We start from the raw sequence: 27,554 nt of genomic DNA, 5'->3' as shown, positions 1-27,554 counted from the left end.
CTCTCCTCTGCGCACTGAGGTGCTTCAGTCCCTCCCAGCCGCTGCCCCTCTTCTCCCAGCCCACGCCTGCTCTGCGAGCACTGGCTGCTGCCTTTCCCCGGTTTTGGCGGGGCTGAAACGATTGTACTCACCGACCCGGGGTTGTTCTCCAGAGGGAGATTAAAAGGCCGGAGCGGGACCCCTCTCTCCCCACGGAGGGGGGAAATGAAATACCAGGCTAAACGTGGCGCTGGGGAGTCTCTTCCTGACCCCCGGAGGAGGGCCTGTATCCAGGAGGAGATACTGAGAGCGGGGATGGCTGCCCGCAGATAGTGGGGGCACTTCTATCCTGCCCTCGCACCCCCCGTTTTTCCCAGAAAAGCGCTTGTTTCCGTGCCAAGCGTGTGGGCTGCGCGCGATCATCTGACTGTGCGGCCGCTATTGATTATACCAGCGGGCAACAGGAGCTGCGGCCAGAGCTGGCTGCGGGAGGGGGCTGGCCTCCGTTCCCCCCGCCCTGGGAGGGGAGGAAACGGCACCCCTGCTCCGCAACATTCGGATTGCACTGCAGGCTTTTTCAAATGGCTACTTATTTTATTATTTTTCTTTCATTTATTTTTTTTTAGCATGTGAAGCAACTGGCCTGGGGGAAGAGGACAGACACCTGGACTGCCGTGTCCTGCCTGTCCCTCGAAGGCCGCTCCGGCTGCGGCTTCCCCCTACGCTTCAGCCTCACCGGCTGGCAGAGGACCGCAGGGGGAGACCGCATCCAACCTCCTCTCGCCATAGTTTTCCTTCCATCAGGCAATTAAACCCGGAGGTGGGCAGCTGGACATAAGATTTGTGCATCCCTTAGGGCAGAGAAAGCTGCAGCTCTGGTTACGGCCTCCCCGCTGCCCTGCAGCAACCTTCCAAGGTCCTGCAGCCCAGGGAAGGGAGTGGGCAGGAGAGAAAATACAGCTGAAGATGGGCTGCCTCCAGCTGCTTGCTCTGATGGATGGAGGAGAGCAAGAGGGAAGCAACTGCAGCTTTCCGCCGGCTCCAGATGATGCTGCATAGTTTCCCTTTTAAAAGCAGGAGCTGGGCTGGAGAAATAAATATTTGCATTACAATTCCTGTTGGAAACGAAAGGCTTGTGTTTGGAGAGAGGGTGTTAAACGGAAGTCAGCGGGGCCAACGCAGTTTGTTGCTGTGACTATTTTATTTGTTGGGTGTGATCCCGCTCCCAGCTGTTCCCTGCCCTGCTCCCAACTGGAACGGGCGGCAGCTTCGGCGATGACCCAGGAGGGGTCACCCCCCCGCCGGGGGCTCAATTTTAGCCTGGGGCAGGAAAGCCAGCGGGCAGCTCAGCCTGTCGAGGTGGCCTGGGGCTCTGGGGGAGCACTAGCCGGCCCTCGGGCCTGCATCTAGCCTGGGGCTCAGCCCCTTCCGTCTGCCCCTTCTGCCATTTTCTCCGAGTTAGGTCCAAAGGCTCTGGCTGCGGGCGTGTTGCCAACGCAGTCCTCCTCGGCTGAACAAAATGTCCCCCTGTCCCGGGGTCTGGCTTTTCAGTGGGGCCGCTGCTTTGCGGCACAGGGTCCTGCTTCCCGGGGATCCCCACTCCTTCCCGGCGGCCCCTCCGGAGCAGCGTCGGGGCTCTCCATCCAGGTGCCGACACCTCCCGGGGAATGCTGTTTAGGGGTTGCGGAGGAAGGAGAGCGAAGAAACGGCTGGAAATCCCGGGCTCCCCTTTGCGCAGCGGGAAGCCGCACGCCTGCCCGCGGAGGAAGGCGACGAGGCGGAGGCTGGAGGACCGGGAAGGGCCGACGGGAGAGGCGAGGCTGTGTGCTGCGGCAGCGGGGCTGCTCCGGGGAAGCTGAGCCTCGGGCAGGCTCACCGCTCCTGTCCCGGGTCACCGCTCCTGTCCCGGGACACCGCTCCTGTCCCGGGACACCGCTCGCAGGGTTTGGAGGGACAGCACGCATCCAGAATGAAAAATTTAAAAAAAAAAAAAAGAAAAGAGGCTGATTTTGGGCCCCGGGGAGCCTTGCTTGGTGGTGGGCTCACACAAATCCGCAGCGCGGCCTGCGAGCTTCCTCTGCCGTCCCTTGGGCGCCTGGCCGCGGGGTCCCGGGCTGGAAGGCAGCGCCCTGGGGGGGCTTCGGGCGCCCTTTTCCAGCGCTGCCCCCTCCTCACCCCCCGCCCGGCCCCTCTCCCCCCCGGGGGCAGGCAGCCCTCCCTGCCACCATTTTAGCGGCGGCACCGGCGCTCCCGCCTGCCGAGGCCGTCAGCGGTGCCGGGGAAGGCGCCGCCCTCCCGGCAGGGCCCCGGGGCGGGGAGGGGCAGTGCTCCGGCGGTGCGTCCCCGGCCGCTGCCCGCGCTGGTGCCGGCCCGAGAGGCGGCGGCGCCCCCCGCCGGGGAGGGCTTCCTGTCCCCCGCCTTCCCCTGGCCGCCCGCCCGCCTCCCTCCTCCCTCCTCCCTCCCGCCGCCGGCGGGGCCGAGCCGAGCCGAGCCGAGCCGAGGGGAGGGGAAGGGGCTGCGGGCGCTTCCTGCCGCCGCCCCCGCCGGGGCAGAGCGGAGCGGAGCGGAGCGGAGCGGGGCGGGGAGCTCAGCCCGGCCCAGCCCAGGCGAGCGGCGCTTCCCCGCGCCGAGCGAAACTTCCCGGGGGGCTGCGAGATACCATCATAGACAGATATATATATATATTTTTTTTTTTTTTAAATAATTTTGAATTTTTTCGGCACTTTCGGCGGGGACCCCGGGGCGGAGCCGCCCCTGGCCCAGCCTGCGGCGGGCGGGCGGGGCCGGTGCCCGCAGCGCCGCCGGTCCCCGGGGATGGGCTCCGGCGGGGCGCCCGCCGCCTAGCCCGGCCCGGCTCGGCACGGCCCGGCGGGGGCAGCGGGGCCGCGCCGCGCAGCATGGCCGCGGAGCTCAGCGCCGAGGAGGAGCAGGTAGGTCCCCGCCGGGCTGCCCGTCCCCGCGGCCGGGCCGCGCCGCTCCCCGGGAGGGCTGGGGCCGGGCTGGGCAGCGCCCCGGGGCTGCCCCCGCTTCCAGCGCCGTTTGGCCCCAGCGGGGCGGCTCTCCCCGAGGAAGGGCCCATCTGCAAAGCCCCCCCGCCGATCCGCGCAGCCCCCACATCCGCTCAGCCCCCCACCTGCGAAGCCCCCCCATCCGTTCAGCCCCCCACCTGCGAAGCCCCCCCATCCGTTCAGCCCCCCACCTGCGAAGCCCCCCCTCCGCTCAGCCCCCCACCTGCAAAGCCCCCCCACCTGCGAAGCCCCCCCATCCGTTCAGCCCCCCACCTGCGAAGCCCCCCCATCCGTTCAGCCCCCCACCTGCAAAGCCCCCCCACCTGCGAAGCCCCCCCATCCGCGCAGCCCCCCACCTGCGAAGCCCCCCCCATCCATGCAGCCCCCCATCCATGCAGCCCCCCACCTGCGAAGCTCCCCCATCCGTTCAGCCCCCCATCCACGCAGCCCCCCACCTGCGAAGCCCCCCCATCCACGCAGCCCCCCACTTGCGAAGCCCCCCCATCCGTTCAGCCCCCCCATCCGTTCAGCCCCCCCATCTGCGAAGCCCCCCCATCTGCAAAGCCCCCCACCTGCACAGCCCCCCACCTGCAAAGCCCCCCCACCCGCACAGCCCCCCCCATCCCCGCGGGGTTGGCCGCACAGCGAGCGCCCCAAAGGCCTTTGCGGGGCCTGTGCCATGGGTGCCAGGGTGAGCAGGGGTGCTGCGGCGTGGGGCTGGGGTCACGCGCCCCCAAAGCGGCATGTCCCCCCCCTCGGGTGCCGGCGGCCTCTCCTGCCCGGCCTCCCCCCCGTGGGTAGGCTGGCGTGGGGATGCGTGTGCACACGCTTCCCACGCCCCAGGCCTCCCGTGACGTCCCGGCTTCCTCCGCCGGCCTTGCGTCACCGCGGGAGGATGTTGCTCGGCTCGGGGAGCGGGGCCGATAACCCAGCCGGGACGCGTCGGATGGCGAGAGCAACCTCTGGCTCTCCCCTCCTTCATCCTCAGCCCCGGGGATGCCCACCCGGCTCTGCGTCCGCACCCTGAGCCGCCTCCGCCAAGCTCTCCGCCGGACGGGGAAGCGGAGCCCGGGAGCCGGGGTCAGGCACGGTGCCGGAGGCTGCCTCGAAGCCAGGCTCCCCTCTGCCCCGCCGTGATGCTGGGGCTGGCCGAGGGCGCGGCGTCGCATCCGCCACCTTGCCGGCCTCGGGTCCCGAGGCAAAAGGGACCGGGTGCTCAGTTTTCTGTTTGGTTGTTGGGTGTTCTTTTAATAAAACATCCTTTATCTCCAGAGGAGGGTTTTAGGAGGGTTGGTACGGAGACCTCGGGTTCCCCAAACCCCCCTGCCCCGCAGGGAGCGCTCGCTCGGAGCTGGAGGAGTCCGTCCCGCAGCCCGTGCCGGTGTTCGGGAAATGCAGCGCTCCCAGGCTTTCTCCTCCACCACACCTCCCTCTTATCAGCGCCGCTCCCGGGAGCGGTACTGCTATCTCCAGGGTAATAAAACCTCAGGGAACAGGGGGTGCTCGTGCCCTGTGTCCCCGCAGGTGCCTGTGATTTGTGTTTCCCCGGCGTCGCGGAGGGGGCAAAGCTTCCAGTGAAAGGGGTTTTTAGAAGACCCTGCTCTGGCAGGGAGGCTTGGTTTGCAGCGAGAGCCGTCCCGGGAGAGGGAGCCGAGATGTTTGGTTTGTGCGTGAATGTTGGATGGAGAAGACGAAGCGATATTTGCAATAACGGCTCCGGGTTTGGATTGTCAGACTGGGGTGGGGGAAGGCTGCCCTTGGTGGCTTGGAAGCCAAAATAGTGGACGTTTCCCTCTTTTCGCGGGTAAGTGGTGGTTGGGGCTGGGACATCCCCTTCCCGCCACCACCTCATCCTCCTTGGGACCATCAGGATTTCCTCCGCTTGCTCTGGACTCCACTGTTACCAACACCAAGCAGGAGGAGCTGCTCCTCTGGCCGGTCCCCACTTGCCGGGGGGGGCTTCACCCCTCTCCTCTCCCTGCCAGCCTCGGGATGTCTCCTGCTCCTTAGGATCTCCGCCGTTCCCTCCCCAGACTATCCTAGAGGAGCCAAACTGATTTTCCTCGGGAGGTTTCAGCCCAGCTGCAATTTTCACAGGACTTATTCCCCCCCGGGGCTGAAGACGGAGGGTGGCTTTGCTGCCTGCGCAGCCCGGGGGAGGAGGGCTCGAAGAGCCCCTGTGTTCCTGCGGCGGTGGCTTTGTCACCACCCTGCCCTGGCGCAGTGAAGCGGGGACTTCGATGACGCCAGCGCTCCAAAGACCGGCATTGTTCCGAACGCCCGGCTGCGGACCGTTTTGCTCGCAGCGCTGCCGTCGCTTGCAGAAACGGGGCTTCTTGCTGCAGCTCTGGTTCACGGGCTTCGTTTTCAGCATGGGGAGCGATCCCTGCCGCGCTCGGCTCAACACCCGGATAAATCTGTGTGGGATCAGGGCCAGAAATGATGATGAGACCCGGTGGAGCGTGCTGGGGGGGCACAGCTACGGCTGGTATTGATGCTCAGCTCGGTAACTCCTGGCTCACCGGCTCTTGAATGTCGGCGCTTGTAAGTTTGGGATTTTGTTTTGCTCCTGAAGAAAGCGGGGGAAAGCGGGAATTCATGGCTGAGCCGCCCTGCAAAGCCAGTGCTTCTCGTGGGTCTTCCCCCTTGCAAAAAAACCCAGCATCCCTCGTGATGGGTACTGGAAATGGGATCGCGTGAAGTGTGGTGCGTTAGGTGTTGAGGAAGGTGCCCTGAACCACACGTTGCATCCTCTCCCCGCTGCCACCATGCCCCTCGGGGCGTCCTTCCCGTCATCTCGGGGCGTCCTTTCCATTGTCTCAGGGCATTTTTCCCATCTCAAGTCGCAGCGTCGGCTCCGGTCTCCGTCCGAGGGCAGTGGGAGCGTACCCGGCGCTTGCCCCTGTCCCCATGCCGCCCCGCACGTGCTGGGGAAGGAGCGTCTCTGCTCTTACTTCGGGTTTGCATCTCCAGCCCAGCCCCAGCGTTTGGGCAGCCGGGGGACTCCCTGGCAGAGGTGGGGTACGGCCAGTGAGGTTCCCCGTCTTATCGCCCAGCAAAGCTGCTCGGTGGTTTCAGTCGGGCCTCGTGGTGCCTCTCAGAGCGACATAACCCAAATGCTGCCCGAGCTCAAGTCGGGGCTTTTGAGTTTTGCTGTGGTGGCACCACCTGCTTAGCTTACGGATAGGATACGTTTCTATATACGTACCTGCGGATGCCTGCGTTGTCTTAGGGCTGAGGATGGTTTCTGTGTTGCCCCGTTTATTTTTCCATCCCTCTTCAGTAGAGGAGAAATCGTTCGAAATTTGGGCCATGAAAGAGTTGCTTTTGTTTTGGCAAAGTGGAGGCTGTTGGGGATGAAGCCGTGGAGATAAAGGCGTCCCGTAAGTACAGCTCCCAGGAAAAGCTCCCGCCAGCTGGGAGGTGGGAATGCGAGGCAGGGGTGTGTGTGACACCCCGTCTCCTTTGCTCCTGCCTTTGCCCTCTCCCCTCCAGTCCCTTGCCCCCAGCAACTGCAGCGATGGGGGAACCGATCCGGCTGCAAAGCCGCAGCCGGTTGACCGTGGCACACTGCCGCGCCGGGAGGGCTCACGATGCTTCAAGGGGATTTTTGCAAGAGCTTGGAGCTGGGCTATTGAAATCCGCTTTCAGATTCCTGCCAGCGCTGTTGGCGGCCGATCCAGCCCAATTCCACGAGTTCCCTCCCGGCTGGTGCTCGCCCGGCCGCTCTGCGGGACTCCGATACCGAGTTAGGGAGCTTCTGGCTGCCATGTGCTGGGGGTCTGGGCTGGCCCTTAGTGGCTTCCAGCAGCCAGGCGAGATGGTACCCATTCCAAAAACACCCGCTGCGACGCCAGGCGGGCTGCGGAGAGACCCCTCGGATGAGCTGGGTTCCTTCGGCTCATCCCATGAGAGGGGCTCACTGCCGCCGCTGAGCCTTGTGCTGCCGATAAACCCCGGCCCTTCGCTTCCTCCCATCGGAAGTCATTAACGCCAACGAGCTTTTCTGGCTGAATAGCTCCCGGTAACTCCGTGCCGCCGCCTGACATCCAACACTGCCGCCTGCCCGTGCTCCCTGCTCCGGGAGCCGGCCTTCAGTGTTCGCCGTCCCTCCTCCTCCTCTTCACGCTGTCATTGCCATCTTCCACTCTTGCGAGGATGGAAACTCCATTTTGGGGTGTGCCTGGGTGGGAGCGGGGCGTTTCAGGGACTCCCTCCATCCCGCTCGCATCCTTTGAGCGGGACGTGGTGGAAGGCTGGGCCGTGCTGCCCCGTCTCCCTCGGGGCTCCTGTGTGGGACAGGGGGTCAATACGCAGCAGAAAGCGAAGCTGCTTCCGTTAGCACGGGCCTTCAGAAACCTCAAGCCCGCCTTGCAAACACAGCTTGTAAAAATAATACGTTTTGGGGTTATTTTGCTCGCCTTCAGGGCTTCCAGCCTGCCGGGAGGTTGCAGGTTGGGTTTTGCGACTCTGCTCTGTCAGCACTAGGGTTGGAAAAGTTTCTTTCTTGGTTTCTCCTGGTTTCGGGTGCGTGCGGTGCCAGTGCTTTGGGAGGGGAGCGTGCTCGTGCGGGATGGCCCCGGCGCGTTACGGGACCGTGGGCTGTGGGGAGCAGCGGGAGCATCCTGGGACCCTCCTGGAATGAACTCTTCACCTCTGGTCTTCTGCAGCCGTGTGAAACTGGCCTTACTGGGTGAGCTGGTCCGTGTCCTGTAGCACGTCGAAGCGTCAGCCCTCGGTGCCGGTCTTGCTCGTTACCCGTGTTCACACGGCCGGGTTCGCTGCTCCACGGCGGAGCTGCAGCGCCGGGAGGCTGCTGCCGGCTGATGGGTTCCCGCGGCACCCTGCTGCTGTGTCTGAACTGGAGTTTGCAGCCTGTAAAATCCTCCTTTCACTCCCCTTCTCCCTTCCACGAGTCTCCCCCACCCCCAAGGCCAATTTTCCTCTGCCAGCGCTCCTAGCACTTATTCCCGTAGAGCTCCCCGCTTCGCCCCGAGGAGCCGCTGGGTTTGCCGAGCCGTGCTCAGCCCCTGCGCACGCACCAAGGACCGTACAGCTCCCACGGTGACCCGGAATGCTCCTCGCATGCTCCTCCTCTCATCTCACCTTGCGCCCCTCGGCTCTCCCGCAGGCAACCAAGCAGTTCCTGGAGGAGATCAACAAGTGGACGGGCCAGTACAATGTGTCCCCGCTCTCCTGGAACGTGGCCGTCAAGTTCCTCATGGCCCGCAAGTTCGACGTCCTGCGGGCCATCGAGCTCTTTCACTCCTATCGGGTAAGCGAGCGGTGCCGGGTCCCCCCCGGCCATGGGCTTTCTGCTCTGCGAGAGATCTTTGGTCCCAAGGAAGACCCGCCCCTTGTTTTTTTTCTTCCCCCCCCCCCACCATGGGTTTTATCCGGCTGGAAAATCCTTTTTCAGCCAAAGCGAGTCACCATGGAGATGTCGCCAACCCCAGTCTCCTCCCCTCCGCTGAGAGCAGTGTGCGTGCTCGCAGGGTGCCCTCCTGGCTGGCTCGCAGAGCATCCCCCCGTATAGAAAGGATATATATGCATATATACCTTTCCCATCCCGGTTTTGCGAAGCTGCTTTTCCCGGTGCTGCAGCTGGTTGCAATCCCCTGCTGTGGAGCGGAGGTTTCCCCGCTGGGGTTTCCCTCGGAGGGCTGGGTGCCCCACAGGGACACGATGGTGGGTGAAGGGCTGGGGTGCCCGTGCCGGCCGTCACGCCGGCTCCCTGCCCGCAGGAGACGCGGCTGAAGGAGGGCATTGTGAAGCTGAAGCCGCACGAGGAGCCGCTGCGCTCGGAGCTGCTCAGCGGCAAGTTCACCATTCTGGTAGGTGGGGTGTCATCCCCCCCAGCCCGCCGAATTACCCCAACTGGGCGGCTCGTCCCGGCTCCGCTCTGTGCGGGCGTCCTCGGGTGCCATGGGAGCCTGACCTTGTTTCCTCATCAGAGCGTGCGGGACCCCTCGGGAGCCTCCATCGCCCTCTTCACGGCAAAGCTGCACCACCCCAGCAAGAGTGTGCAGCACGTGGTGCTCCAGGCGCTCTTCTACCTGCTGGACCGAGCGGTGGAGAGGTGAGCCGGGGTACCGTCTCTGACGGCGGGTCCCTGGGGAACCCCTTCCCTCCCAGGGGCGAGGGGAGATGCTGCTGCTTGCTGAGGTTTTGATGAAATCCCTCCAAAAGGCTTCGCAGGCAAAAGATGCACCGTCTCTCCCGTGAATGCGAATCTCTGAAGGGGAAATTGTGGCTGAGTCTGTCTGTGTGCCTTTGGGTGTCCCATCTCTAGTTAGGGGAGAGAAGGGGTCACAGCGCCCTGTGGCTTGAAATTCCCTGTCCTCCCCTGGTTTGAACTCAAGCCGGTCATCCCCATGGAGGCGTTCAGCAGGGGAACGAAATCCCCCGAGCCGCGAACCGGGCTCTTCGCAGCCTTTCCCTGCCCACGTCCAGGTTTCAGTTTAGCAAAGCTCCCGATTTCTGCAGGCTTCAGCCAGGGAGGAGGCAGCCCCGCCGCCAGCGCGACGTAATGTGAGCCCTGCCAAAAATATAAAGCTGAGACGATCCCATTCATCCCGCTGGGCTCTTTCTGTTTTTGAACTTACCCATCATGGGCGATGCAGCTGAGACAGGCTTAAGGCATGAGCCAGGCTTAAATAAGGGTTACAGGAAGAGGTGGTGGGGCAGCTGGGAAGTGCACAAGCGGGCTTTGGGTCCGTGAGTCCTTCTGGAAGCACAGAAAGGGATTTTTTGGGATCAGCAAGCTGAAGATGAGGTTAGCACGGGGCAGATCTGCTCGTGCAGGAGCCCAGCAGTTGGATGTTGCACGGTTGACATTGCTTTTTCCCCTCTCTCAGCTTTGAAACCCAGAGGAACGGGCTGGTGTTCATCTACGACATGGCGGGCTCGCAGTACACCAACTTCGAGCTGGACCTCAGCAAGAAGATCCTCAACCTGCTGAAGGTAACGGCCGGGGTGACCCGGCGCTCGCGGATGTCACGTGGGCCACTCGTTCACCGAGTACGTGAAGTCCTGTGGTTTTGGCATAATTTTGCACGCCGGACCACGCTGACCACGTCTCGGCTGAGGAGCACCGGCTCCAGCCCCGTAGGACCTCAGGAAGGCGCTGGGAGCCTGCCAGGCTGGACCCGGCCGGGGCTGCCGTGTCCGGCGGGTAGGAGGGGATCAGCTGTCCCCGTGCCGGATTCCTCTCGCAGCTGCTGGCAGCACTTTTGGGAAAACAGATGCAAATTATTTTTTAATCGTGCTGGCATTTCGTGCCTCCTCCCTTCTCCGGAAAAAAGAAATAACAGTAAATATTGGCCAGGGTGTGTTCTCCGCACAGATCCCGGCTCCCAGGCTTCACCTCTCCCCTGCGGAGCCAAACCCTCTGCCTACCTAATTCCAAGGAAATAATTTGTTTCTGTATCGGAGCATAAAAATAAGCGGGGCCATGGGCTGCTCTGTGCGAGGCACCCTTCGGCCGCGGCGTTGCCACCTCGGGGGTCCCTTTGCTGGTCGTCACCTCTGCTGCGACGTGTCCCCACCCCTGGCAGAGCGTGGAGAGGGGCTGGTTTGTCCCCGGCGGCGGCGATGGCGTGGATCTGACCCCCTCCTGCCCGCAGGGTGCCTTCCCGGCTCGTCTCAAGAAGGTTTTCATCGTGGGAGCGCCCATGTGGTTTCGCGTGCCCTACTCCATCATCAGCCTGCTGCTGAAGGAGAAGCTGCGGGAGCGGGTGAGCGCGGGGGTCCCCCCCGGCACGGGACCCTCGGCGGGGAGGGCTGAGGCTGTTTTCCCTTTGGGACAGGATGGCGTAAGCAGCCTGTGCCCCTCAGCTCCATCCGCTGGAAGCTGCTGAGCCCAAATCCGGGGGAAACAGAGGCTTTCTCAGCCTGTTTCGCAGGGGCCAACCTGTTTCGGTATTTTCAGCAAATATCTTGAACCCCTTTTGAAATCGCCTATGATTTCTTCCTCTGCGGTGAGGCTGCCAGCAGCAGCAATGGAGGCAATGGTAAATGATTAAAAGGAAAGGAAACCTGCTGAGCACGCAGGAGAAAAGGGAAACTTAAAAGACCTGCGCTCGGGCCCTATCTGGCAAAGGCAAAAATACCTGAACCAGTATCCTCAGCATCAGTGGTGCTGCTGATAGCGCCGTTTCCAGCCCGGTGTCTCCCTGGGCTGGACTTTGCCCCTCTGCTTTTGGGAGGAGCTCTGAGCCGCTTGAAAATTCAGAGCTGGGTGTCGTCGTGGGCTCCCACCACGGGTAGCTTTGGGGGGGCCAGCTCCTGCCCCACCACTGGTGTTCCCCTGGGTGCCCTGCCAGGGCAGGGGAGGAAGGGGGAAGACCCTGATGCTGTTGCGGGAAATCTCTGGGCTCTATCGGAACTGCACCGGGCTGTTGACATCCCTGTCCCCATCCCCAGCGAGCACTCTCCATCCTTCTGGGAGTCACCCCTGCTCCTCCTCTTCCTCCCGCAGGTGCAGATGGTGAAGATGTCGGAGCTGAAGGAGCACCTGCCCCGGGAATGCCTCCCCGAGTACCTCGGGGGGTCCCTCAAACTGGACCCTCTGAGCTGGAACTGTCGGTTCCTGCCCCAGCAGAACGGGCACCCCGACCCCCTGGACGAGCTCATCCTGGTGCCGCTGGTGGCCCCCAAAGATAATGGCTCCGTCCACGTCCCCGGGCCCAAGTCCGTCACCCTCCAGGAGTTGCTGGATCACGTCAACCACAAGCAGAAACGGGGCATCTATGAAGAGTACGAAGATATTCGGCGTAGGAGCCCGACCGGCACCTTCGTCTGCTCTTTGTGAGTCGGGGGGAAGGAGCCGGGTGCAGGGCAGTGTGGGGGTCCCCTCTCTCGCTCCAAAAAAGCTGGGTCCCCTCCTCCCCGCACTGCTGCTGCTCAATGGCAGCCCGGCCACGGATGCAGTGCTTTGGGTTAGCAATGGAGACCTCCAGCCTAATGATGCTGCGAGCCCCCTTTGCAGGTCCCGCAGCCCCCGGGGGTAGGAGGGAGCCACGAAGGGGACAGCGGGGACGAGGACCTGGCCGGGACTCGGCTGCCCGAGGCTTTGGCCAGGTGATGGCAGCAGAGCCCAGGCTACGGGTGCCGGAGGCTTGTGCAGAGGGAGGGATGCTGCCTTTCCCTTCCCGCCTGCAAAACGTCCCTGCTTCCCTTTCCCTCTCTCCCCTGCCTCCCAGGGCACCCTACAACCAGGAGAAGAACCGGTACGGTGACGTGCCCTGCCTGGACCAAACCCGCGTCAAGCTGGCGAAGCCGTACAGCCGCCCGGAGGTGAGCCAGCCCGGGACGGAAACTTGGGTCCCACCTGGAGCCGCTGCAGCCGTCCTGGCCGCGGGGCTCCAGAGGGCTCAAGCTGTGCGTGCTTTTCCCTCCCCAGCTGACCGACTACATCAACGCGAGCTTCATGGATGGCTACAAGCAGAGGAACGCTTACATCGGGACTCAGGGTACGGCCCTGAGCTGCCAAGCAGTTATTTTGCTCCTGATGCACGTGTGGGCTTCACCTCCCTGCCCAGCATCAGCCACTGGCTGAGCAGACCCCTGCTAGCAGCAGCGATGGCAGCCCCCTCCTCCTGCCCCTAAACCCAGCCCCTGGCTTTGCCCTACAAGCATCTGCCCCGGCATGAAGCAGCGCAGAGCAGAGAGAGGGGATCGGCGCTGAGCCGCAGGATTCGGTGCTGGGGGGGTCCAAACGGGTGGTAGCTCCAGGCGGGGCTGGTAGATGCTCACCAGGGTCGGTCCCCCCGGGAAGGGGCTGCGGTCCCCCGGGGTGGGGAGGGCGAGAGACGCTGGCGGAGGCTGCTGGGCAAAGGGGCTTGCCCCAACCCATCAGGTTTTGGGCTGACGTGCGGGCTGTCCCTGCAGGGCCTCTGGAAAACACCTACGGTGACTTCTGGCGCATGGTGTGGGAGCAAAACGTCCTGGTGATCGTGATGACGACCCGGTGAGTGCCCTGGGCAGGGCACGGCCCTGTTTTTCTTTGCAAAATGTTGGATGAGCAGCGCCGTGCTCTCTGCAGTGTCCCTGCAGCCGTGGTGCCAGCCAGAGCCCCGCGGGGTGGGGACACCGCATCAGGGATGGACTGTTAGGTCCTTGTGGGATCCCCAAGGGGATGAGGCTGGGGGGGGCATGGGGCATGTCCCTAGCAGGGCGAGGAGGACATCACCAGCTTGTCCTTCTGCTCCCAGGCTGGAGGAGGGAGGCAGGAGAAAGTGCGGCCAGTACTGGCCCCTGGAGAAGGATTTCCAGGTGTGCTTCGGGGCCCTGACCATCACCAACCTGGGTGTGGAGAACCTCAACCATTACAAGAAAACCATCCTGGAGATCCACAGCTCGGAGGTTCGTGGCTGCAGCTGCCTGGCAGGGGACGGCACAGGGGCACCGGGGGTCCTCCCTGGCCGGGGGCAGAGGAGGGGAGAGGGTCTAACCCCCCTGCTTTCCCCCAGACCAGGGAGCGGCGGCTGGTGTCCCACTTCCAGTACCTGAGCTGGCCGGACTACGGCGTCCCCTCATCTGCGGCCACCCTCATCGACTTCTTGGGGGCAGTGAAGCAGCAGCAGAGGGTGGCGGTCAGCGCCCTGGGACCTCGCTTCAAGGGGCACCCCGGGGGACCCCCGGTTGTGGTGCACTGCAGCGCCGGCATCGGCAGGACAGGTAACGGGGTAACCCTGCTGCTGGGGCAGAGGTCTTGGTGGTGGTGGGGGGCAAGTCCAGCCTCCCCGGGGCATTTCCATCCCGGGAAACCACAAGCAAGCCGGGTGATCGGGGATGCGTGTCCTCAGATCCTGGGGCATCTCTGCCCTGCTTCTCCTGATGCCCGTGGTCTCATGTGGGAGGTTGGTAGAGGGCTGAGGACCGCCGCTGCGCAGTTCCGGTTCTCGCAGGAGGCAGTGATGGCTCTTCGGTGGCTGACGCCGTCCCCGTCGTTGTCCCCAGGTACCTTCTGCGCGCTGGACATCTGCCTGTCCCAGCTGCAGGACGTGGGCACGCTGAACATCTACCAGACGGTGCTGCGCATGCGGACCCAGCGCGCCTTCAGCATCCAGACCCCCGAGCAGTATTACTTCTGTTACACCGCCATCCTCGAGCACGCCCAGCGCGAGGGCCTGCTGCTCGCCAACCACAGCCAGGCCGGCCAGGAGAAGAGCTCGCCGGGACACTGAGACCCGCCGCCTCCCTGCCGGAACCCCCCACACACACTTCCCATCCTCCCGGGGCTGCCAGAGCCGCCTTGCGCGCCCGCCGGGACTCGGCAGAGCCGTCGGGGCGGCGGTGCCGGAGAGCGGAGGCGGCTGCCCGTCGTCAACTCTTAGCACTGCTGTCGAACTGTGCCTTATTCAAACCAAATGGTGGCTGCCGCTCGCCGGGGGGTGGAGGACAGCGCGGGAAGAGGCTCTCGCTCCTCTCTGCGGTATTTCTGTTGGGGGGTTTGGTTGTTTGGGGAGGTGGTTTTTCTTCTCTTTGAGTTGTTTTTGGTTTGTTTTTTTTTAATTTTTTTTGTTGTTGTTGTTGGGACCATCTAAAATGTATCTAGAGAAGGGGCTTTGCAAAGCCCTGGGAGATGTACTTTCAGTCCTGCCCTGGCCTGGGGCTTAGGAAGAAGCACCTACTTCAGTCTTACCTGCCACTAAGTCTGTGTGTCTGTATGTATGTGTGTATATAATATATCCTCGCTGTGCCCAACCCTGGCTATTATATAGATACATATATACAAGCACCCGTTTTAGCAGCTTCTGTGGGTCCCTGCTGTCCTGCCCTCTCGCCGCTGTGATCCCTGGAGCGGTGAGTTCGGTCCTGGCTCTGTCTTGTCTTCCCCCCTCCCCTCTCTTTTTTTCCCTTTTGTGCCCCCCCTGCTCCTCGTGGGCAGCAGTGGGACCCGGTACCCGCTCCCGTGCCCATCCTGTGGGAGGCACGGGGATGCTCGGCGGCATCCCCCCGTTTCCTTGTCTCGTCTTCCCCATCCTTGTCTCCTGCTGGGAGAGGGCAGCTCTGCTCCTGGGAGGAGGATCTGGAGGATTTGGGGCATGGGGGGTGAGGAGCTTGCCGGCGTCCCTCGGGGCGCAGCCGCGGGTGTCACTAGGTACGAGGTGACGGTGACCAACCGGCTCTCCGGGTTGCCCGGCTTTCCCAAGCCGGCAGCGGGAACCTGCGGGCCCGGCCCTGCCGTGAGTCACGGGCTGGAAAAGCGCTGAGCGAGAAAGCCCAAAGCCTGGGGAGGCAGCGAGCCAACCTCGGGCAGCGGCATCCCCCGGGGACGCCTGCCCCGGCCCCTCCGTGCTGCCGGGGAGCTGGGACTGGCAGCGCCTGGGCCTCGTAACTTTATACTGTAATAAGCTCTTTGAATGTGTATATTCTTATTTTTTTTATAATCTTGGGGAGGGGGTGTTCTGTTTTTTGTTTTGTTTTGGGGTTTGTTTTTTTTTATTTAACATTAACTTGATCCAAGCCAGAGCCGGAAGTATTTGTAAATGTTCCTGTTTTGCTCTTGTTCAGAGAAACATTTTTGTTGTTGTTACTTTTGGGGGTTTGTTTTGTTTTTATTTGTATTGACATATAAATATACTACCAGTGACCAGTCCTCTTAGCTCTCGTGGTGGAGTCGGTCAGGGGCAGGAGAGGAGAGGGAGAGAGTTTAAGGCTTTGCACACCCCGCGGTCCCCCAAAAGCAAGCTGGCCCCATCCCTGGGGACACGCTGACCTGCTACGGCCCCCCAGCACTTTGGGGGTGGGGGGCTGCGTTGCGGGGCTGGAGGGCTGAGGGCAGCAGCCGTACGAGGTGTCCGGCCCGCTCCCGGGTGAGGCTCTGCGAGAGATAACCAGGCTGCAGGCAGCGGTGCTGGGCGGGCAGGATAATGGCAGGAGGGAAGGCAGCGAGATGGGCCGTGCCGTACGCAGCCCTGTTAGCCGGGGGGGGACGACAAGCCACCCCGCTCTGAGCTCCTGCCTCTTTTCCCAGGGCCTTGCTGAGCCCCAGAGCATCAATCTGCTGTCCTGCTCCGAGCAATGGGCTCTTCGGAGCCCCTTCTTCGCGTAGTCCCTTTCTCCAGCTGTTGCCTTCCACCTATCTAGTTTTATTAATAATTATTTAGAAGGTGCCCAGGGTGCGTTGGCCGTTCTGATGACCAGGCCGGGAAACCAAACCTCTGTCCACAAGGAGCCTCCGGGTCCTGGCCGGAAAGGCAGCACTGTGCCCTGGATGGGGTGGCCGAGCAAGCGAGGCCAGACGCTCTCTTCCCATGTTTGGGAGCTTTCTGCAAAACTGCCCCTGTAAAATGATGGTAGCGTTGGGGAAAGGCGTTTTGCTGCTGGATTTGGGGGTGAAGGCATCGCTTCTGTGATGACGAACCTGCTCTGAGCAGGTGTGGAGGGCACAAAAACCCATGGGCATGGCTGGGGGGGATATGGCTGGGCTGCCCGTGGGCTCCCGGGCTGACAGCCAGCCCCAGCACCTTCGGGTGCAAGCGACACCGGTCCCGGAGCGGCAGCCGCAGCCTGAGGCTCCGGGGCGAGGGAAGAAAAGAGGCGGCTGGTGCAAATCCAGCCCTAGAGCCAGCGGGAGAGTGCGTGCCCCAGAGCAGAGCAGCTGTCCCCAGCGAGGCTGCCGGGCCAGGGGAAACGTGGGCGCGTGGGAAGAGCAGCACCTGTGTTTGCTCAGCTGGAGTCCGAAAAAGCCAAGGAGGCCGGTGCCTTTCTGGGACTGGCAGAGGGGGAAGCTTTCCCCTGCGACCGAGGCGTGGACAGGCTTGGCCATGCCGATCCGGGGCCAAAGGCATGGGCTGGATGGCTGGAAAAGAACCGGAGGCAGCAGAGCATCTGTCTCTAAGGGATGGATGCCCCAGCGCCCGCAACTGTGCGAGAGGTGGGCGTTTTGAGCGTCCCCGGAGCTGTGCACGTCCTGCCTGTGGAGCCGTTTTGTTTCTGCTGGAGCGTCCTGTTCTTCTAGGTACCATTTTCTGCACCGCTGTGCTCCTCGAGTAGCGTCAGCCCATGCAGCCTGACATGCAGAGCGGCTCCTCCGGCTCAGGCTGGCCTCGAGTTTCCCCCCCAGTGCCCATTGCAGGGTGGCTCTGGCATCCGAGGGAGCCCCTCGTCCTCGGGAGGAAGGGTCCCGGGGCCCTCCCTCCTCGCCGCCAAACATATTCTTCACCCCAGCTGGGCTCTCTTGTTGTCACGCGTGCAGAAAGGGGGTGTCCGCAACTTGTTTTCAAGCCTGTGCTGTCGGCAGTGGCTCTCCCAGGCTCAGCGGAGCTTTCAGCAAGGTGTTGGGTCTGGACCCAAAAGCTGCGGGTGGTGCCAAACGTCCCGCGTGGCCCCAGGGGTGCGCCCAGCCCCTGTCTCCCTTCCACAGGCTGCGAAATCCCGACCGCGCCCGCACCGTGGGCATGGGTAAAGGCGGTCACACCTTTTAGCTTAGTTCCGTACGACGTGGGCACGGAGAACAGAAACATTTCCAAGGAGAGCTGTGTCCTGGATGTCTGTCGGTGTCACGGTAGGAACACCAGGCAGCGGGCTACAGGGGGGTGTTTAATCAAAAGATACTTCAGGTTCATGTTAATATATATATTAATTTTTTTAGGCTTAATTTTTCTTTTTCGACTTTTTTAAAATGTTTCCCTTTTCAACTCTTCTTGTGATAAGATCCGCTGTCACTTGTTTTGGACTTCAAAGTTGAAGTTTGGGGATTTTTAAACAGATCGGTGGCCTTCGACAGACAAGTGGCAGGGAAGACGGGGCAGAGGATTTCTTCGGCTGCCTCCAACCATCGGGCTCGCCCTGAGGAAACCATCCTTAGGTGAAGACGAGAGGGAGGGAAATCACCAATGCCAGCTCCGAATGGGAACTGCTCGGATATGCTGCTGTCGTAGACCTCGGCAGCTCCCTTTGAGGAGGGATGAAGATCCCATCTGTGCCGGAGGCGGAGGAAAGGGTTGTAAGTGTTTTCCATGGGAAAACAACCCAAACACTACCCGCCCCCCGACTATTTCCAGGGCTGCGTTTCTTGTCAAAGCCGGCGTTTTCAGTCCTCTTGCACAACGCAAGGTTTTGATCCATCCACTCCTCCTCGCCATGCCGACAGGTCCCCCTCGGCAGCAGATATACGGATTTCCGTGGAAATGTCCGCTTCACACGGGTATCCAAGTGTTACTGGAAAGCAAAACTTTGCTTTGGAGAGCGGTGGGAGAAACGGCCGGGAGAAACGGGAGAAAGTGCCTTGCCCTGCCTGCAGCATTTCCCCTTCCCCGCAGTGCCCCAGGGCAGGGGAAGGGCTTGGAGGGATGGGCATCAATCACCACGGGCAAAATTCAGAGCACTGAGCCCAGGGGAGCTCGCAGGAGGCTGCAGGAAGCGCATCCTAAAAGGAAACATGCCCAAGGATGAAATCCAAAGTGCTGCTCACGGCTGGAAACAGGATTTAAAGCCAGTGCAGGGAAACTCCCCCCTCCCGAAAAGGCGATGCCATCCCTGCGGCCACCTGTCTCATTTGGCTTTCTGGGTTTCTTGGCTGCGTGCACGCCGCCTTGCTAATTACTATTACTTTAGTGCTTGTAATTTGCCCAGCGCATGTTGAGCCCTGGGAGTTTGGAAACAGCCTGGCTCGGAGCACTTCATTTCTCAGCCCTCCTGCTTCCTTGCCACCAGCTTCCTAGGTTCGGACTCGATCCCCAGCGGCACGGCAGCCCGTGGTTCAAACGCCCCTGGTCAGAGACCTTTTCGCAGCTAAACAGAGCTGCGGCTCCAAGCCAGAGGGAAAAGAGATCTTCCTCTGCTGTGTCTGCATGCGCTGGCCTCATGGCAGCACCCGGGGGCCGCCTGCTCCCTGCCCTGGCTGGGGGTTAGAGCTGAGACAGGGAAAAGCAGCTGGAAAGAGAAAAAAAAAAACCACAGGAGGTTTAGACCTTGTTTGAGTGAAGATGCTCGAAATACATATTTCAATCGAAGTTTAGAGCGTGTGCATTTTTATTTTTCCCCCTCCTGAGCGCGCTCCGATGACCAGAGGAGCAGCAGGCCCGTTGACTGGTAATCTGAGGGCAGGCCTGGCTCTTCCAGCCTTGATTTCAGGCAGGCAGGGGGCCAGTGCCTGCAGCAGAGGGGACACCGACAACTCCCGCCACAACTTTGTAAAACCCGGGAGGAAAAAAAAGCCAAAAAAACCCCCCAAACCCCCCCGCAGCCGCTGCCCCATCTTCAGCTCGTGTTTCAGCAACGGCAGAGGGGAGCGGGCAGCGCTCGCCCACCCCCGCGGGGCAGGCTTTGCCGCAGGGCCGGGGGCCAGCTCCTTCCCGCCCGCCCCGCTGAGGCCTCTCCCTCAGCCCCCCTCCCGGTGGGCGGTCCGGCCGTGACGATCGGCATCGCGGGGCCAATCCGCCCCGGGGGGAGTTCCCCTCCATTCAGGGTTCCTCGCCTGCGCGTTGAGGGTATGTAACAGCTGCTTCCCCCCCGCCACCACCTCACGGCAGCCCGGGATTTGCTTCCCCGGGGGCGGGAGGAGGCCCGGCGCCGGCGCCGCCGTCGGGCTGAGGGAAGGAGCGACCCGCGCGCTCCAACGGCCGCCGGCGGGAAGCGCGCGGCGGGAAGCGCGCGACGCCGGGGGGGGGGGCGGGGGGAGTGAGTGAGTGTGTGAGAGGAGGAGGGGGGGGGGGAGCGGCCGCCGCGCCGGCCCCGCCCCCCGCCCCCATTGGCCGCGGGGCGGCGGGCACGCCCACGCGGCGCGCGGGCCTCTCCCCCCCGCCCCCCCCCCCCCCGGTGCGTGCGTGCGTGTGTGTGAGTGTGTGTGTCCCCCCCCCCACGTGTAACAGACCCGCCCCACGTGGGGCGCTGCCATCCCGGAAGTGAAGGGGTCGGGGACAAAAGGCAGCGCCGCGCCGCTCCCCCCGCGCCCCGCCGCCAATACCCGCCCCCCCCCCCCCCCCCGACCCCGGTTGGCGGCGCGGAGGGGGGGGTTGGGTTGGCGGCGGGGCCCGGGGCGGGGGGGGGGGGGGCGCGGCGAGCACGTGTGCGCGCGCCGTGAGGGGGAAGGGGCCGCGCGCGCGCGCGCGCGCGCGGGCCGCGGCCGATGTAAACATTCCACAAAAGGGCTCCCCAGAGAGGGGGCGGGGCCTCGTTGGTAGGAGGCGGGGCCAGTCCCGCCGCGTGGGCGGGCTCCCCGCCGTGACGGTCGCGCTGCCCGCTCGCCGGTTGGCAGGCGCTTTTCGTCCGCCGCCAATGGGGCAGCGGAAGAGGCGGGACGGGGGCGGGGCGCGCTGCTTATACGGACATTTTTCTTCGGCGGTCGCCCCCCCCCTCCCCTCTTCCCTCCCTTCCTCTCCACATCCCCTTCCTGGGGGCTGCGGCCAATAGGGGCGGGCGAGGTGGGCAGGACCAAGGCGGCGATTGGCCGCGGTGCTGACGGGCGTGCGGCGCGCCCAATGGGCGTTCGGGGCTCCCCCCCTGCGCGGGGAGGGGCGGGATTTCCCGGGGAACAGAGAAGCGGGCAGCGTTCCGCCGCGGCGGCCGAGAGACGGTTACTCCATCTTACCCCCCCGCGCCGAAACCCGCCCCCCCCCCTCCCGCGCCCGGGGCCCCGGCGCCGCCCCCCCCCCCCCCCCCGCTCCGGGAGGAGGGGCGCGGAGACCCCCCCCACCTCACCGCACCGGGGACAGCCCGCCCCCGCCGCCCGCCCGGGAGGGGCCCGCAGCGGCCCCGCCGCCCCCTGACCCTGAGGGAGACTCGGCCGCTGCCAGGGCCCGCTTCGAGGTAAGGGACGGGGGGCGGAGAGGTGGGGGGTCGCCAGGCCCGGTGCCGGCCCCCTTCGGCGATCCGTAGGGGGCGGGGCCTGGCGCCGGTGCCGCGCGCGCTGGCGGGGGGGGGTAGGAGGACGGGGCGGGGGGGGGTAGGAGGACGGGGCGGGGGGGGGGGCCGGTGCCCGCGGCGCGGCTCCCCGGGGAGCCCCGGCCCGCGCGGGCGGTCGCGCGTCCTCCCGCCCCGCCCCGCCGGGCGCGAGGGGGTGTCCCGGCCCCGGCATGGCGGGAGCGGCGGGCGGAGCGTGCGGCGGCCGCTGGGCGCGCTGCGAGGCGGGCGCCTCCCTCCGCCCCTCCTCCCGCCCTCCGCCCGGTGCCGCTCCCGGGCTGCGGCGGGACCGCCCCCCGCCAGCTCTCTCCCGCATTGCACGCCCCCGGTACCGGCCGCATTGCGCGCCGGGTCCTCCGCCGGGGCTCCCCCTCCGCCCCGAGCTCCTCCCCACGCTGCCCGGCCCCGGGGGGGGGGTGTCCCGAGAGCCGGCTGGAGCCCGCGGGGTGGGGGGGGCGGGCCGCGGGGCTCCCCCGGGCTCCGGCGCCCCCCCGCCCGCCCCAACTTACCGGAGAAGTTGCCCTTAGGAAGCGTTTTGCCGCTCGATAGCCGCCCGGCGGGGGCCCGCTCCGCCGCCCCACGTCCCCCTCCACCGGCCCGTACCCCCTCCCGCCTCGCACCGGCCCCCTCCCCGCTCCCCTTGCCCCCTCCGAGGTGGCACCCGGGCTCGCCGAGGCTTCCCCCGTCGCTTCCCAGAACCCCATTGCAGTTTTTCCAGCTCAAAACCGCAGCGATCCATAAGGACCTGTTGGAGCGATGTATAGATGGACGGAAACCCAAGAGCTCCTCTCGCACGCATTAATTTTTAAGCCTTTTTAATAGCGAGCTGGCGTCCTTTTTTAGGCGTCCTCTCCGCACGGTGTTGTGCCTTAAACTTGTCGGAGACTTGCGCTTGATGTTTCAGCCCCGCTTTTTAATTCTCCAGGCTGCTGCCCATCCATAGGAATTAGGTTCGGGATTGCAGGAGGCCGGCCGGGGGGTTCAGACAGCTTTAAAAATACGAGCGTGCTCCGTCTCTGCTTAGCTAAATACTGTCTTTTCTATGTTTTCCTGGCCCAGGTTCAGAATGAGTTTTTTATACTCGTTATTTGTGCAAATAACACGTGTATTCAGTGCGCTGATGGAAGGGGTACGTCCCGGAAGAACTGCGTTTATTTGCACCGCTAAACCCATCCAAATCTAAAAATTAATTCCTTTAAAACAGCGCTGGAACAAGTGATCGAAAGCGTCTCGAGCTGCGCCTGGATTTTTAACCTCCCGCGTTGTCCAGAGGAATCAAAAGCTGGTTCGTGCGCTAAAGCATAGCTTAAGAATGACCTAACACCTTAACGTTTCTTTTCTAACTCGTTGTTTTCATGTTCGTCGGTCGTGCTAAAAGGTGTGGGGTCAGTAAACAAGTGGGCAATGTCCAGCTTATTTCAAGTGTGGCTCTATCTGCGCTTCAGTCTTCCGGTCCTAAGTTGTAATTTTTTGTTTTAAATACAGTTTCCAAGAGGTATACGTTGTTTGAAAATATTGTGCCATTAATGCTATATAATAAAATGGCACCTCGTGTTAATATACTCATTTTAAAGCACCTGTAAAATTCCTTCATCACATAAAAGTGCCTTGGCAGCTTCATGTCAGCCCGCGCTGGATCTCCAGGAACTGAAAACCACTTTGTAGGGTCTTTTTTTCCCTGCCCAGGTGAATTTAGCAGTTTTTCAGGCCGGTGCGCTCTTTGTAAAAGGGAGCCACGCTCTCTCACCCCAAAGCATCTCGTCCTCGTCCCTCCCACCCACCGCTTCTGGTTAAGGTACATTGTCTCAGCGTGAACTTGTCTGAAAAGCTTCATCGTGGTAGTTCACCCAGTAAAATGGCAGTAATTTGCTAAAGTTTGGGGAAACTCCGGGTGATTTAGACTGCTTTTGGAAGCAGGGTGGGAAGGGAGATGCTCTCCCCCTCCCCGACCCAGCCCGGATTGCCGGGGGAGCCCTCCACGCAGGCTCCTGGCACGTGCGGGTCTTGGAGCCGGGAGCATCGCGTTGGAATTGGCAGGCGGATCATTTACGTTTCCAGGATTTATGAATCGTTTTCTGTCCAGATTGCTGTTCTGGTCTTCTCCAGCGTTGGAAAGCTTTTATGGCTGTTAGAGCTGGAACAGAAAAGAAAGTCCCGTAATAGCTGTCATTTCAGCCTGTTAGGCGAGGGGTGCGCTTTTGGGGACGTGCTGCTTTTTTCCAACTCCTGTGGGGTCTTGTCTCTTTTTTAATGTAAAAAAAAAAAAATTAGTAAATAAAAGTATTCTGATAATTCTCTCCGCGCGTGGGGAAGATGTACTCGGGAAACTGGGCAAAATGATGCTAACCTCTGTATTGAGTGTAAAGCTCGGTTTGGATTGTCTCTTTGCGGTGGAGTTTAATGCCCGGGCTGTCTGCCGCTTTGGCAAAGCACGGATCGGCGCCGTACCAACTTGTCACCCGTCACGAGTGGGGTTTACTCATGTCCCGTCTGCCTCGTGGTGGGTTCTGGCATGTAATCCACAGGCTGTCACCGTGTCACCTTGCAGAAAACTCTCCTAACTGCTCCGAAAGCTTTGCGTAATGCTTTTCCAGCACCTTCTTCTTTTGGATACTTCTCATTTCATTTTGGAATGACTCTCTGGTCATGGATGTGCCTCTCTGCACAGCACCCCTCTGCGGCGAGGCCGGGGGCTTATTCCCACGTACAGGCGAGGGATCCGGGCTGTGTGGCACCGTGCAAAAAATACACCAGCGATCGCTGAACAAGCTGGGTCATGTTCTGGAAGTCGCGCGACTGGGTTAGTGCACAGGCAGCAGCGCTGCCGGAACCTGAGCCGGCTGCTTTCTAGCAGGCGCCGTGATATACGGCGTCGAAATCCTACGGGCGACTTGTCCCGCAGGACATCTGCCATGGCTCCGGGGTCAGAGCCGCCCCTCCAGGATCCGGAGCCGTAGCAGAGACTTAACGTTTACTGCTCCTGAGTTTTGAGTCCTTTCTCCCCGAAAGGAGACCTTTTAAAAAGCCCCCGCACGTGTTAAACACGTCATCTGCAGCTATGTGATTTCCCTGGCCTTTTTCTGAAGGGTCCTCGGTCTGCAGGGACCGAAATCCTCTCTAGTGGCGCTTTCACAACTTGTCCGTGTTTATCCACAGGCGTGTTGTGGTTCCAACAGGTGTCGAGGCAGCAGACATTCCCCGTTCGCTTTCTTCCTAGTCTCTGTTTGTCTTTTTCTTTTTGCTTTTGATTCTGACACCTATTTAACAGCAGGAGCCCCTGCTTATCTGATCGGAAAACCTGAAATAAAAAAAAGCAGATTTTTGAGGTCTTATTTGGTAAAAAGCTGGCGAGCGGAGCTGCCACGGGAGAGGCAGTTTTGCGAGGGAAGAGGAGGGTACACGGGCTCTCTTGCTTTCGTTGCTCCCACGGAGGAGTGAGCAGGCAGGAGTGGAGCCGGGCGTGAGGAGGGAGCCGTGTGGTGCTCCGCCAGCTGAATCCACCCTTGTCCCCGCTTTGTTCCTTCTCTTTCTGTGTCAGCGCTGCCGCTCCTCTCCCCTCTGCGATACCAGAGGGGAAGGGATGCGCTCCACTTACGTTTATTGGTCCCACTGGCTTACGCGAGGCAGATGGATGGGGGAATCCTCTGATGAGGTTGGCGGGGTGGAATTTCATAATTCTGGTGGTGTTACTGAGATGCGAAGTACCTTTTTTTAAATCTTTTTTTCTTGCTTTACCAGCCGAGGAGCCTGTGTGCGTTTGTGGTATGTCCGCCTGATGCGCCCTACCTGTAGCGCTAAGCAAAGCTGGTGAGCTGGGAGGTCGCACGGGTGGAAAGATCAGAGGTGTGTTCCTATGCGGTGTCCTTTCCCTGAGAAGAGGAACACTAAAAACCTCGGAAAAGGAAAAAAAATAAATAGAGCGTGTAGTTTTCATCCTCCTGTAGGCAGAATGTAGTGTACTGTAAGTGATGGTAAAAGTTTGGGTAGAAAGGATGCTGGGGAAAGGGGATATAATTCTCCGTGGACTGCCCAGAGTGGGACTCAGCCTGTTCGGTTACTGCTAAGCTCTCCTACGTGCCTCGGTTCAGTGCTTTCAGCGAGAGAAAGTACCTGAAGTTCTTGACTTGCTTTCAGTCTTGTGCAGTCCTTTCTTTATTTTTGTGGCTTTTGCGTTTTTTTTCCACCCCGAATTAAGATTACAGATGATGCAATTTGAATCGGGGCTTTCTAAATCTTAGAGTCAAAGTCCATAAGGAGATGCCAGAGGTGTGTGCCTGAGAAGACAACATAAAATAGGCTTTGTACTGTTTGTAGTGTCGCCTCGGCAGAGGCCGGCTAGCCGATAAAAGTCTTTGACACTACTGATTGCAATTGTGTATTTATCCTCGAAACACCTTTCCACGTTAGCTGGGCTTTGCCATCAGCAAGGATGCCGAGAGAAATCAGTTGTCACTGAGGGTGGAAGTGGGTGGAACCGCCCCTTTGAGCAGCAGGCTTCAGTTAAATCAGTTTAAAATGACATGTATAGTCTTGGGTGTCATCACAGCCTTTCTTCTGTATCGGCTGTCTGGCGTGCTGTAGGAGGGGCAGGACATGCTGCACAACAGATCTCTCCAGCTTTTGAATGGGGAAGATCCTTGGAAGATGCCAGGTCAAGATCAGCAGGACCTCAGCGAGGGAATTAATGCACTTTTGGAGCATTCAGCATTGTGTTTCTGCTCTGGTGCTGGTTTGCTCGCCCCTCAGTGCTTTTCCCTCTCTGTAGAGTTTTGGTGGTGGTGGATGCACAGAGTTAACGTCACTAGTCTTCGTCTAGGTACAGCAGAGTATTGAAATCATCTCTCTGCTAGGATTAAAAAAGCCCGTGAATTAGTAAACTTCCTTAAGTGGTGGTCTGCTGCGAGCCCCTCTTACACGGCAGACCCTAAGTGAGAGTTTAGTGTGGTGTTATCTAGGAAGAATGACTAATGCTATTGACTATTGCCTATAATATTGACTCTCTCTACATATAGACTATAATGTGAAATTTTAAAGTTGAAGCAGGTACAGTGCTTGAATAGAAGCAGAGTCCAAGCTCAGTTAGCGATGGTGAGGGGAATTCAGAGGGAAGAACAACCTACAGGAGCTTTAATTTTCAGTAAACGGAAGCTTTAATGTCGACGGTACAGCAAGCTAGGTTTCTGGAAGATTGCTCACTTGGTCTGCGAGAATCAGGAGCTTCAAAAACTGATGTTCACGCTGCTGGTGTGTATGTGGTAATGTATCCTCGGTGCTACCACAACTCCCATGGCCTCACAGGGCTGAGATGTTTGGTGGCTCCACGGGGAAAAGGCTTCTCCGTCAGCCTAAGGTGGCATTTTAATCCTCATAAGGGCACACGAGTTTTCCAGCCATCTTCTGTCCTCAAACAGTCTCTGCTTTAAAGCTCAATTAGTCCATCCGAAGTGACAAGCGTGGAGTGTTGCTTTGGGAAGTGAGACACAAGAGTGGGACACTTAACAGCCGCCACACCACGTAGACAACATGTGTACGTATGTATATACAGACACCCGCCCCCCCACCCCCCCCTTATTGCAGACTGTGTGTTAAGCCTGCTGGAACCATTTCAATTCTTTATAGAAAATCACGTGAATTTTTTTTGAGAGTCTACGTGTCTGCAAACCAGCAGCTCTTGGTTGCTGCTGTAGGGAAGGAAAGCTGTTGCACCATTGAGAGGGCAAGGGGCGAAGCAGCCTGAGAGATCAAAAGAAAGTGGAAGGACTGGCTGGTGTACCAGTGTTTAGAGCAGAAGGGTATCCACGTTGGTGAGCGGCTTATAAATAGATGCCACCAAAGCTTTGCCCAGACTTTAGTCATGCAGTCAGCCATTGTCATGCAAAATCCTGGCTAGCTCTGCTCGTGGGATGATGGTGCGTGGCCAGATTTGCTGGTGTTGCTCAGTTTAGTCCCAGCCCTATTAGCATAAAACTGTACGTTTTTACAAAGCTGAATGCGGGCTGTGCTTGAAGGGAGTAGCTCCAAGTTAACCTGCCTAGCTCTTTATTTGTCAGCAGAGACCAGCTGAATGAAAAGACAACCAGTGCAGGCACCATTAGCAAAATGAGCTCCTGGAGCGTGCTCCTCTGCTTTCGGAGTGCGTGCTGGAGGTCAGACCTACTTAGGATTTCTAACTTGTAAATAAGGCCCAGTTAACGAGCTTTCTCCTTTACTCGGGGTGAGGAGTCCTCTTCTGCCAGCTGTCTTCTACCTGCTAGGCGCTTTGGGGACCTGATAAGGGACTCTATTCTGAGAGGTTAAACTTGAAGAGCAACTCCAAAATGAAGTCATCTTCCTTCTTGTCCTACCTCCTGCAAGTGGAAGGAGAGACTAGTTGAGAGGGACACGGAGGGGAAAACGCTTCGTTGCACAAAGCCTGCGTTTTCAAGCCCACCTTGGTCTACTCTGAACCTGCGGCCGGCCGGTTCCCATTTACATATTTGACGTGCACGGAGATATTGGTGAATGATCTTTGGGTTCCTTGGTTAATGATGGATTTAGGCTGTGAAGATGAGAATTGGCTTGGTAGATGAGAACTGGCGTAGTTGGCTGTCGTACCATTATTCTGGGGGAGCTTTGTTCCCTCTTGGTTATCCATGTGTCTGCGTTAGCAATGAATATGTTTAACTGCACTGGAACTGAAAAGGAACTTGCTTTGGAGAGGTCCTGATGAATTAG

General features: G+C 60.8%; 1 protein-coding gene across 1 annotated transcript; it reads left to right on the top strand.

Annotated features, from left to right (window-relative positions):
* Positions 1-2,876: 2,876 nt before the first annotated feature.
* PTPN9 (protein tyrosine phosphatase non-receptor type 9) lies at positions 2,877-14,176 on the top strand. Its single transcript, XM_059824108.1, has 13 exons — positions 2,877-2,909; positions 8,119-8,262; positions 8,732-8,821; positions 8,942-9,066; positions 9,845-9,950; positions 10,613-10,723; positions 11,467-11,795; positions 12,191-12,284; positions 12,391-12,460; positions 12,879-12,957; positions 13,202-13,352; positions 13,460-13,667; positions 13,950-14,176. Exons 1-13 carry the CDS (start codon positions 2,877-2,879, stop codon positions 14,174-14,176), a joined length of 1,767 nt encoding a protein of 588 aa, XP_059680091.1.
* Positions 14,177-27,554: the final 13,378 nt, after the last annotated feature.

Source organism: Gavia stellata, chromosome 13, assembly GCF_030936135.1.
Source record: "Gavia stellata isolate bGavSte3 chromosome 13, bGavSte3.hap2, whole genome shotgun sequence".
Classification (NCBI taxonomy): domain Eukaryota; kingdom Metazoa; phylum Chordata; class Aves; order Gaviiformes; family Gaviidae; genus Gavia; species Gavia stellata.
Note: the sequence above shows the minus strand (reverse complement) of the source record. Positions and strands in the feature narration are given on the sequence as shown.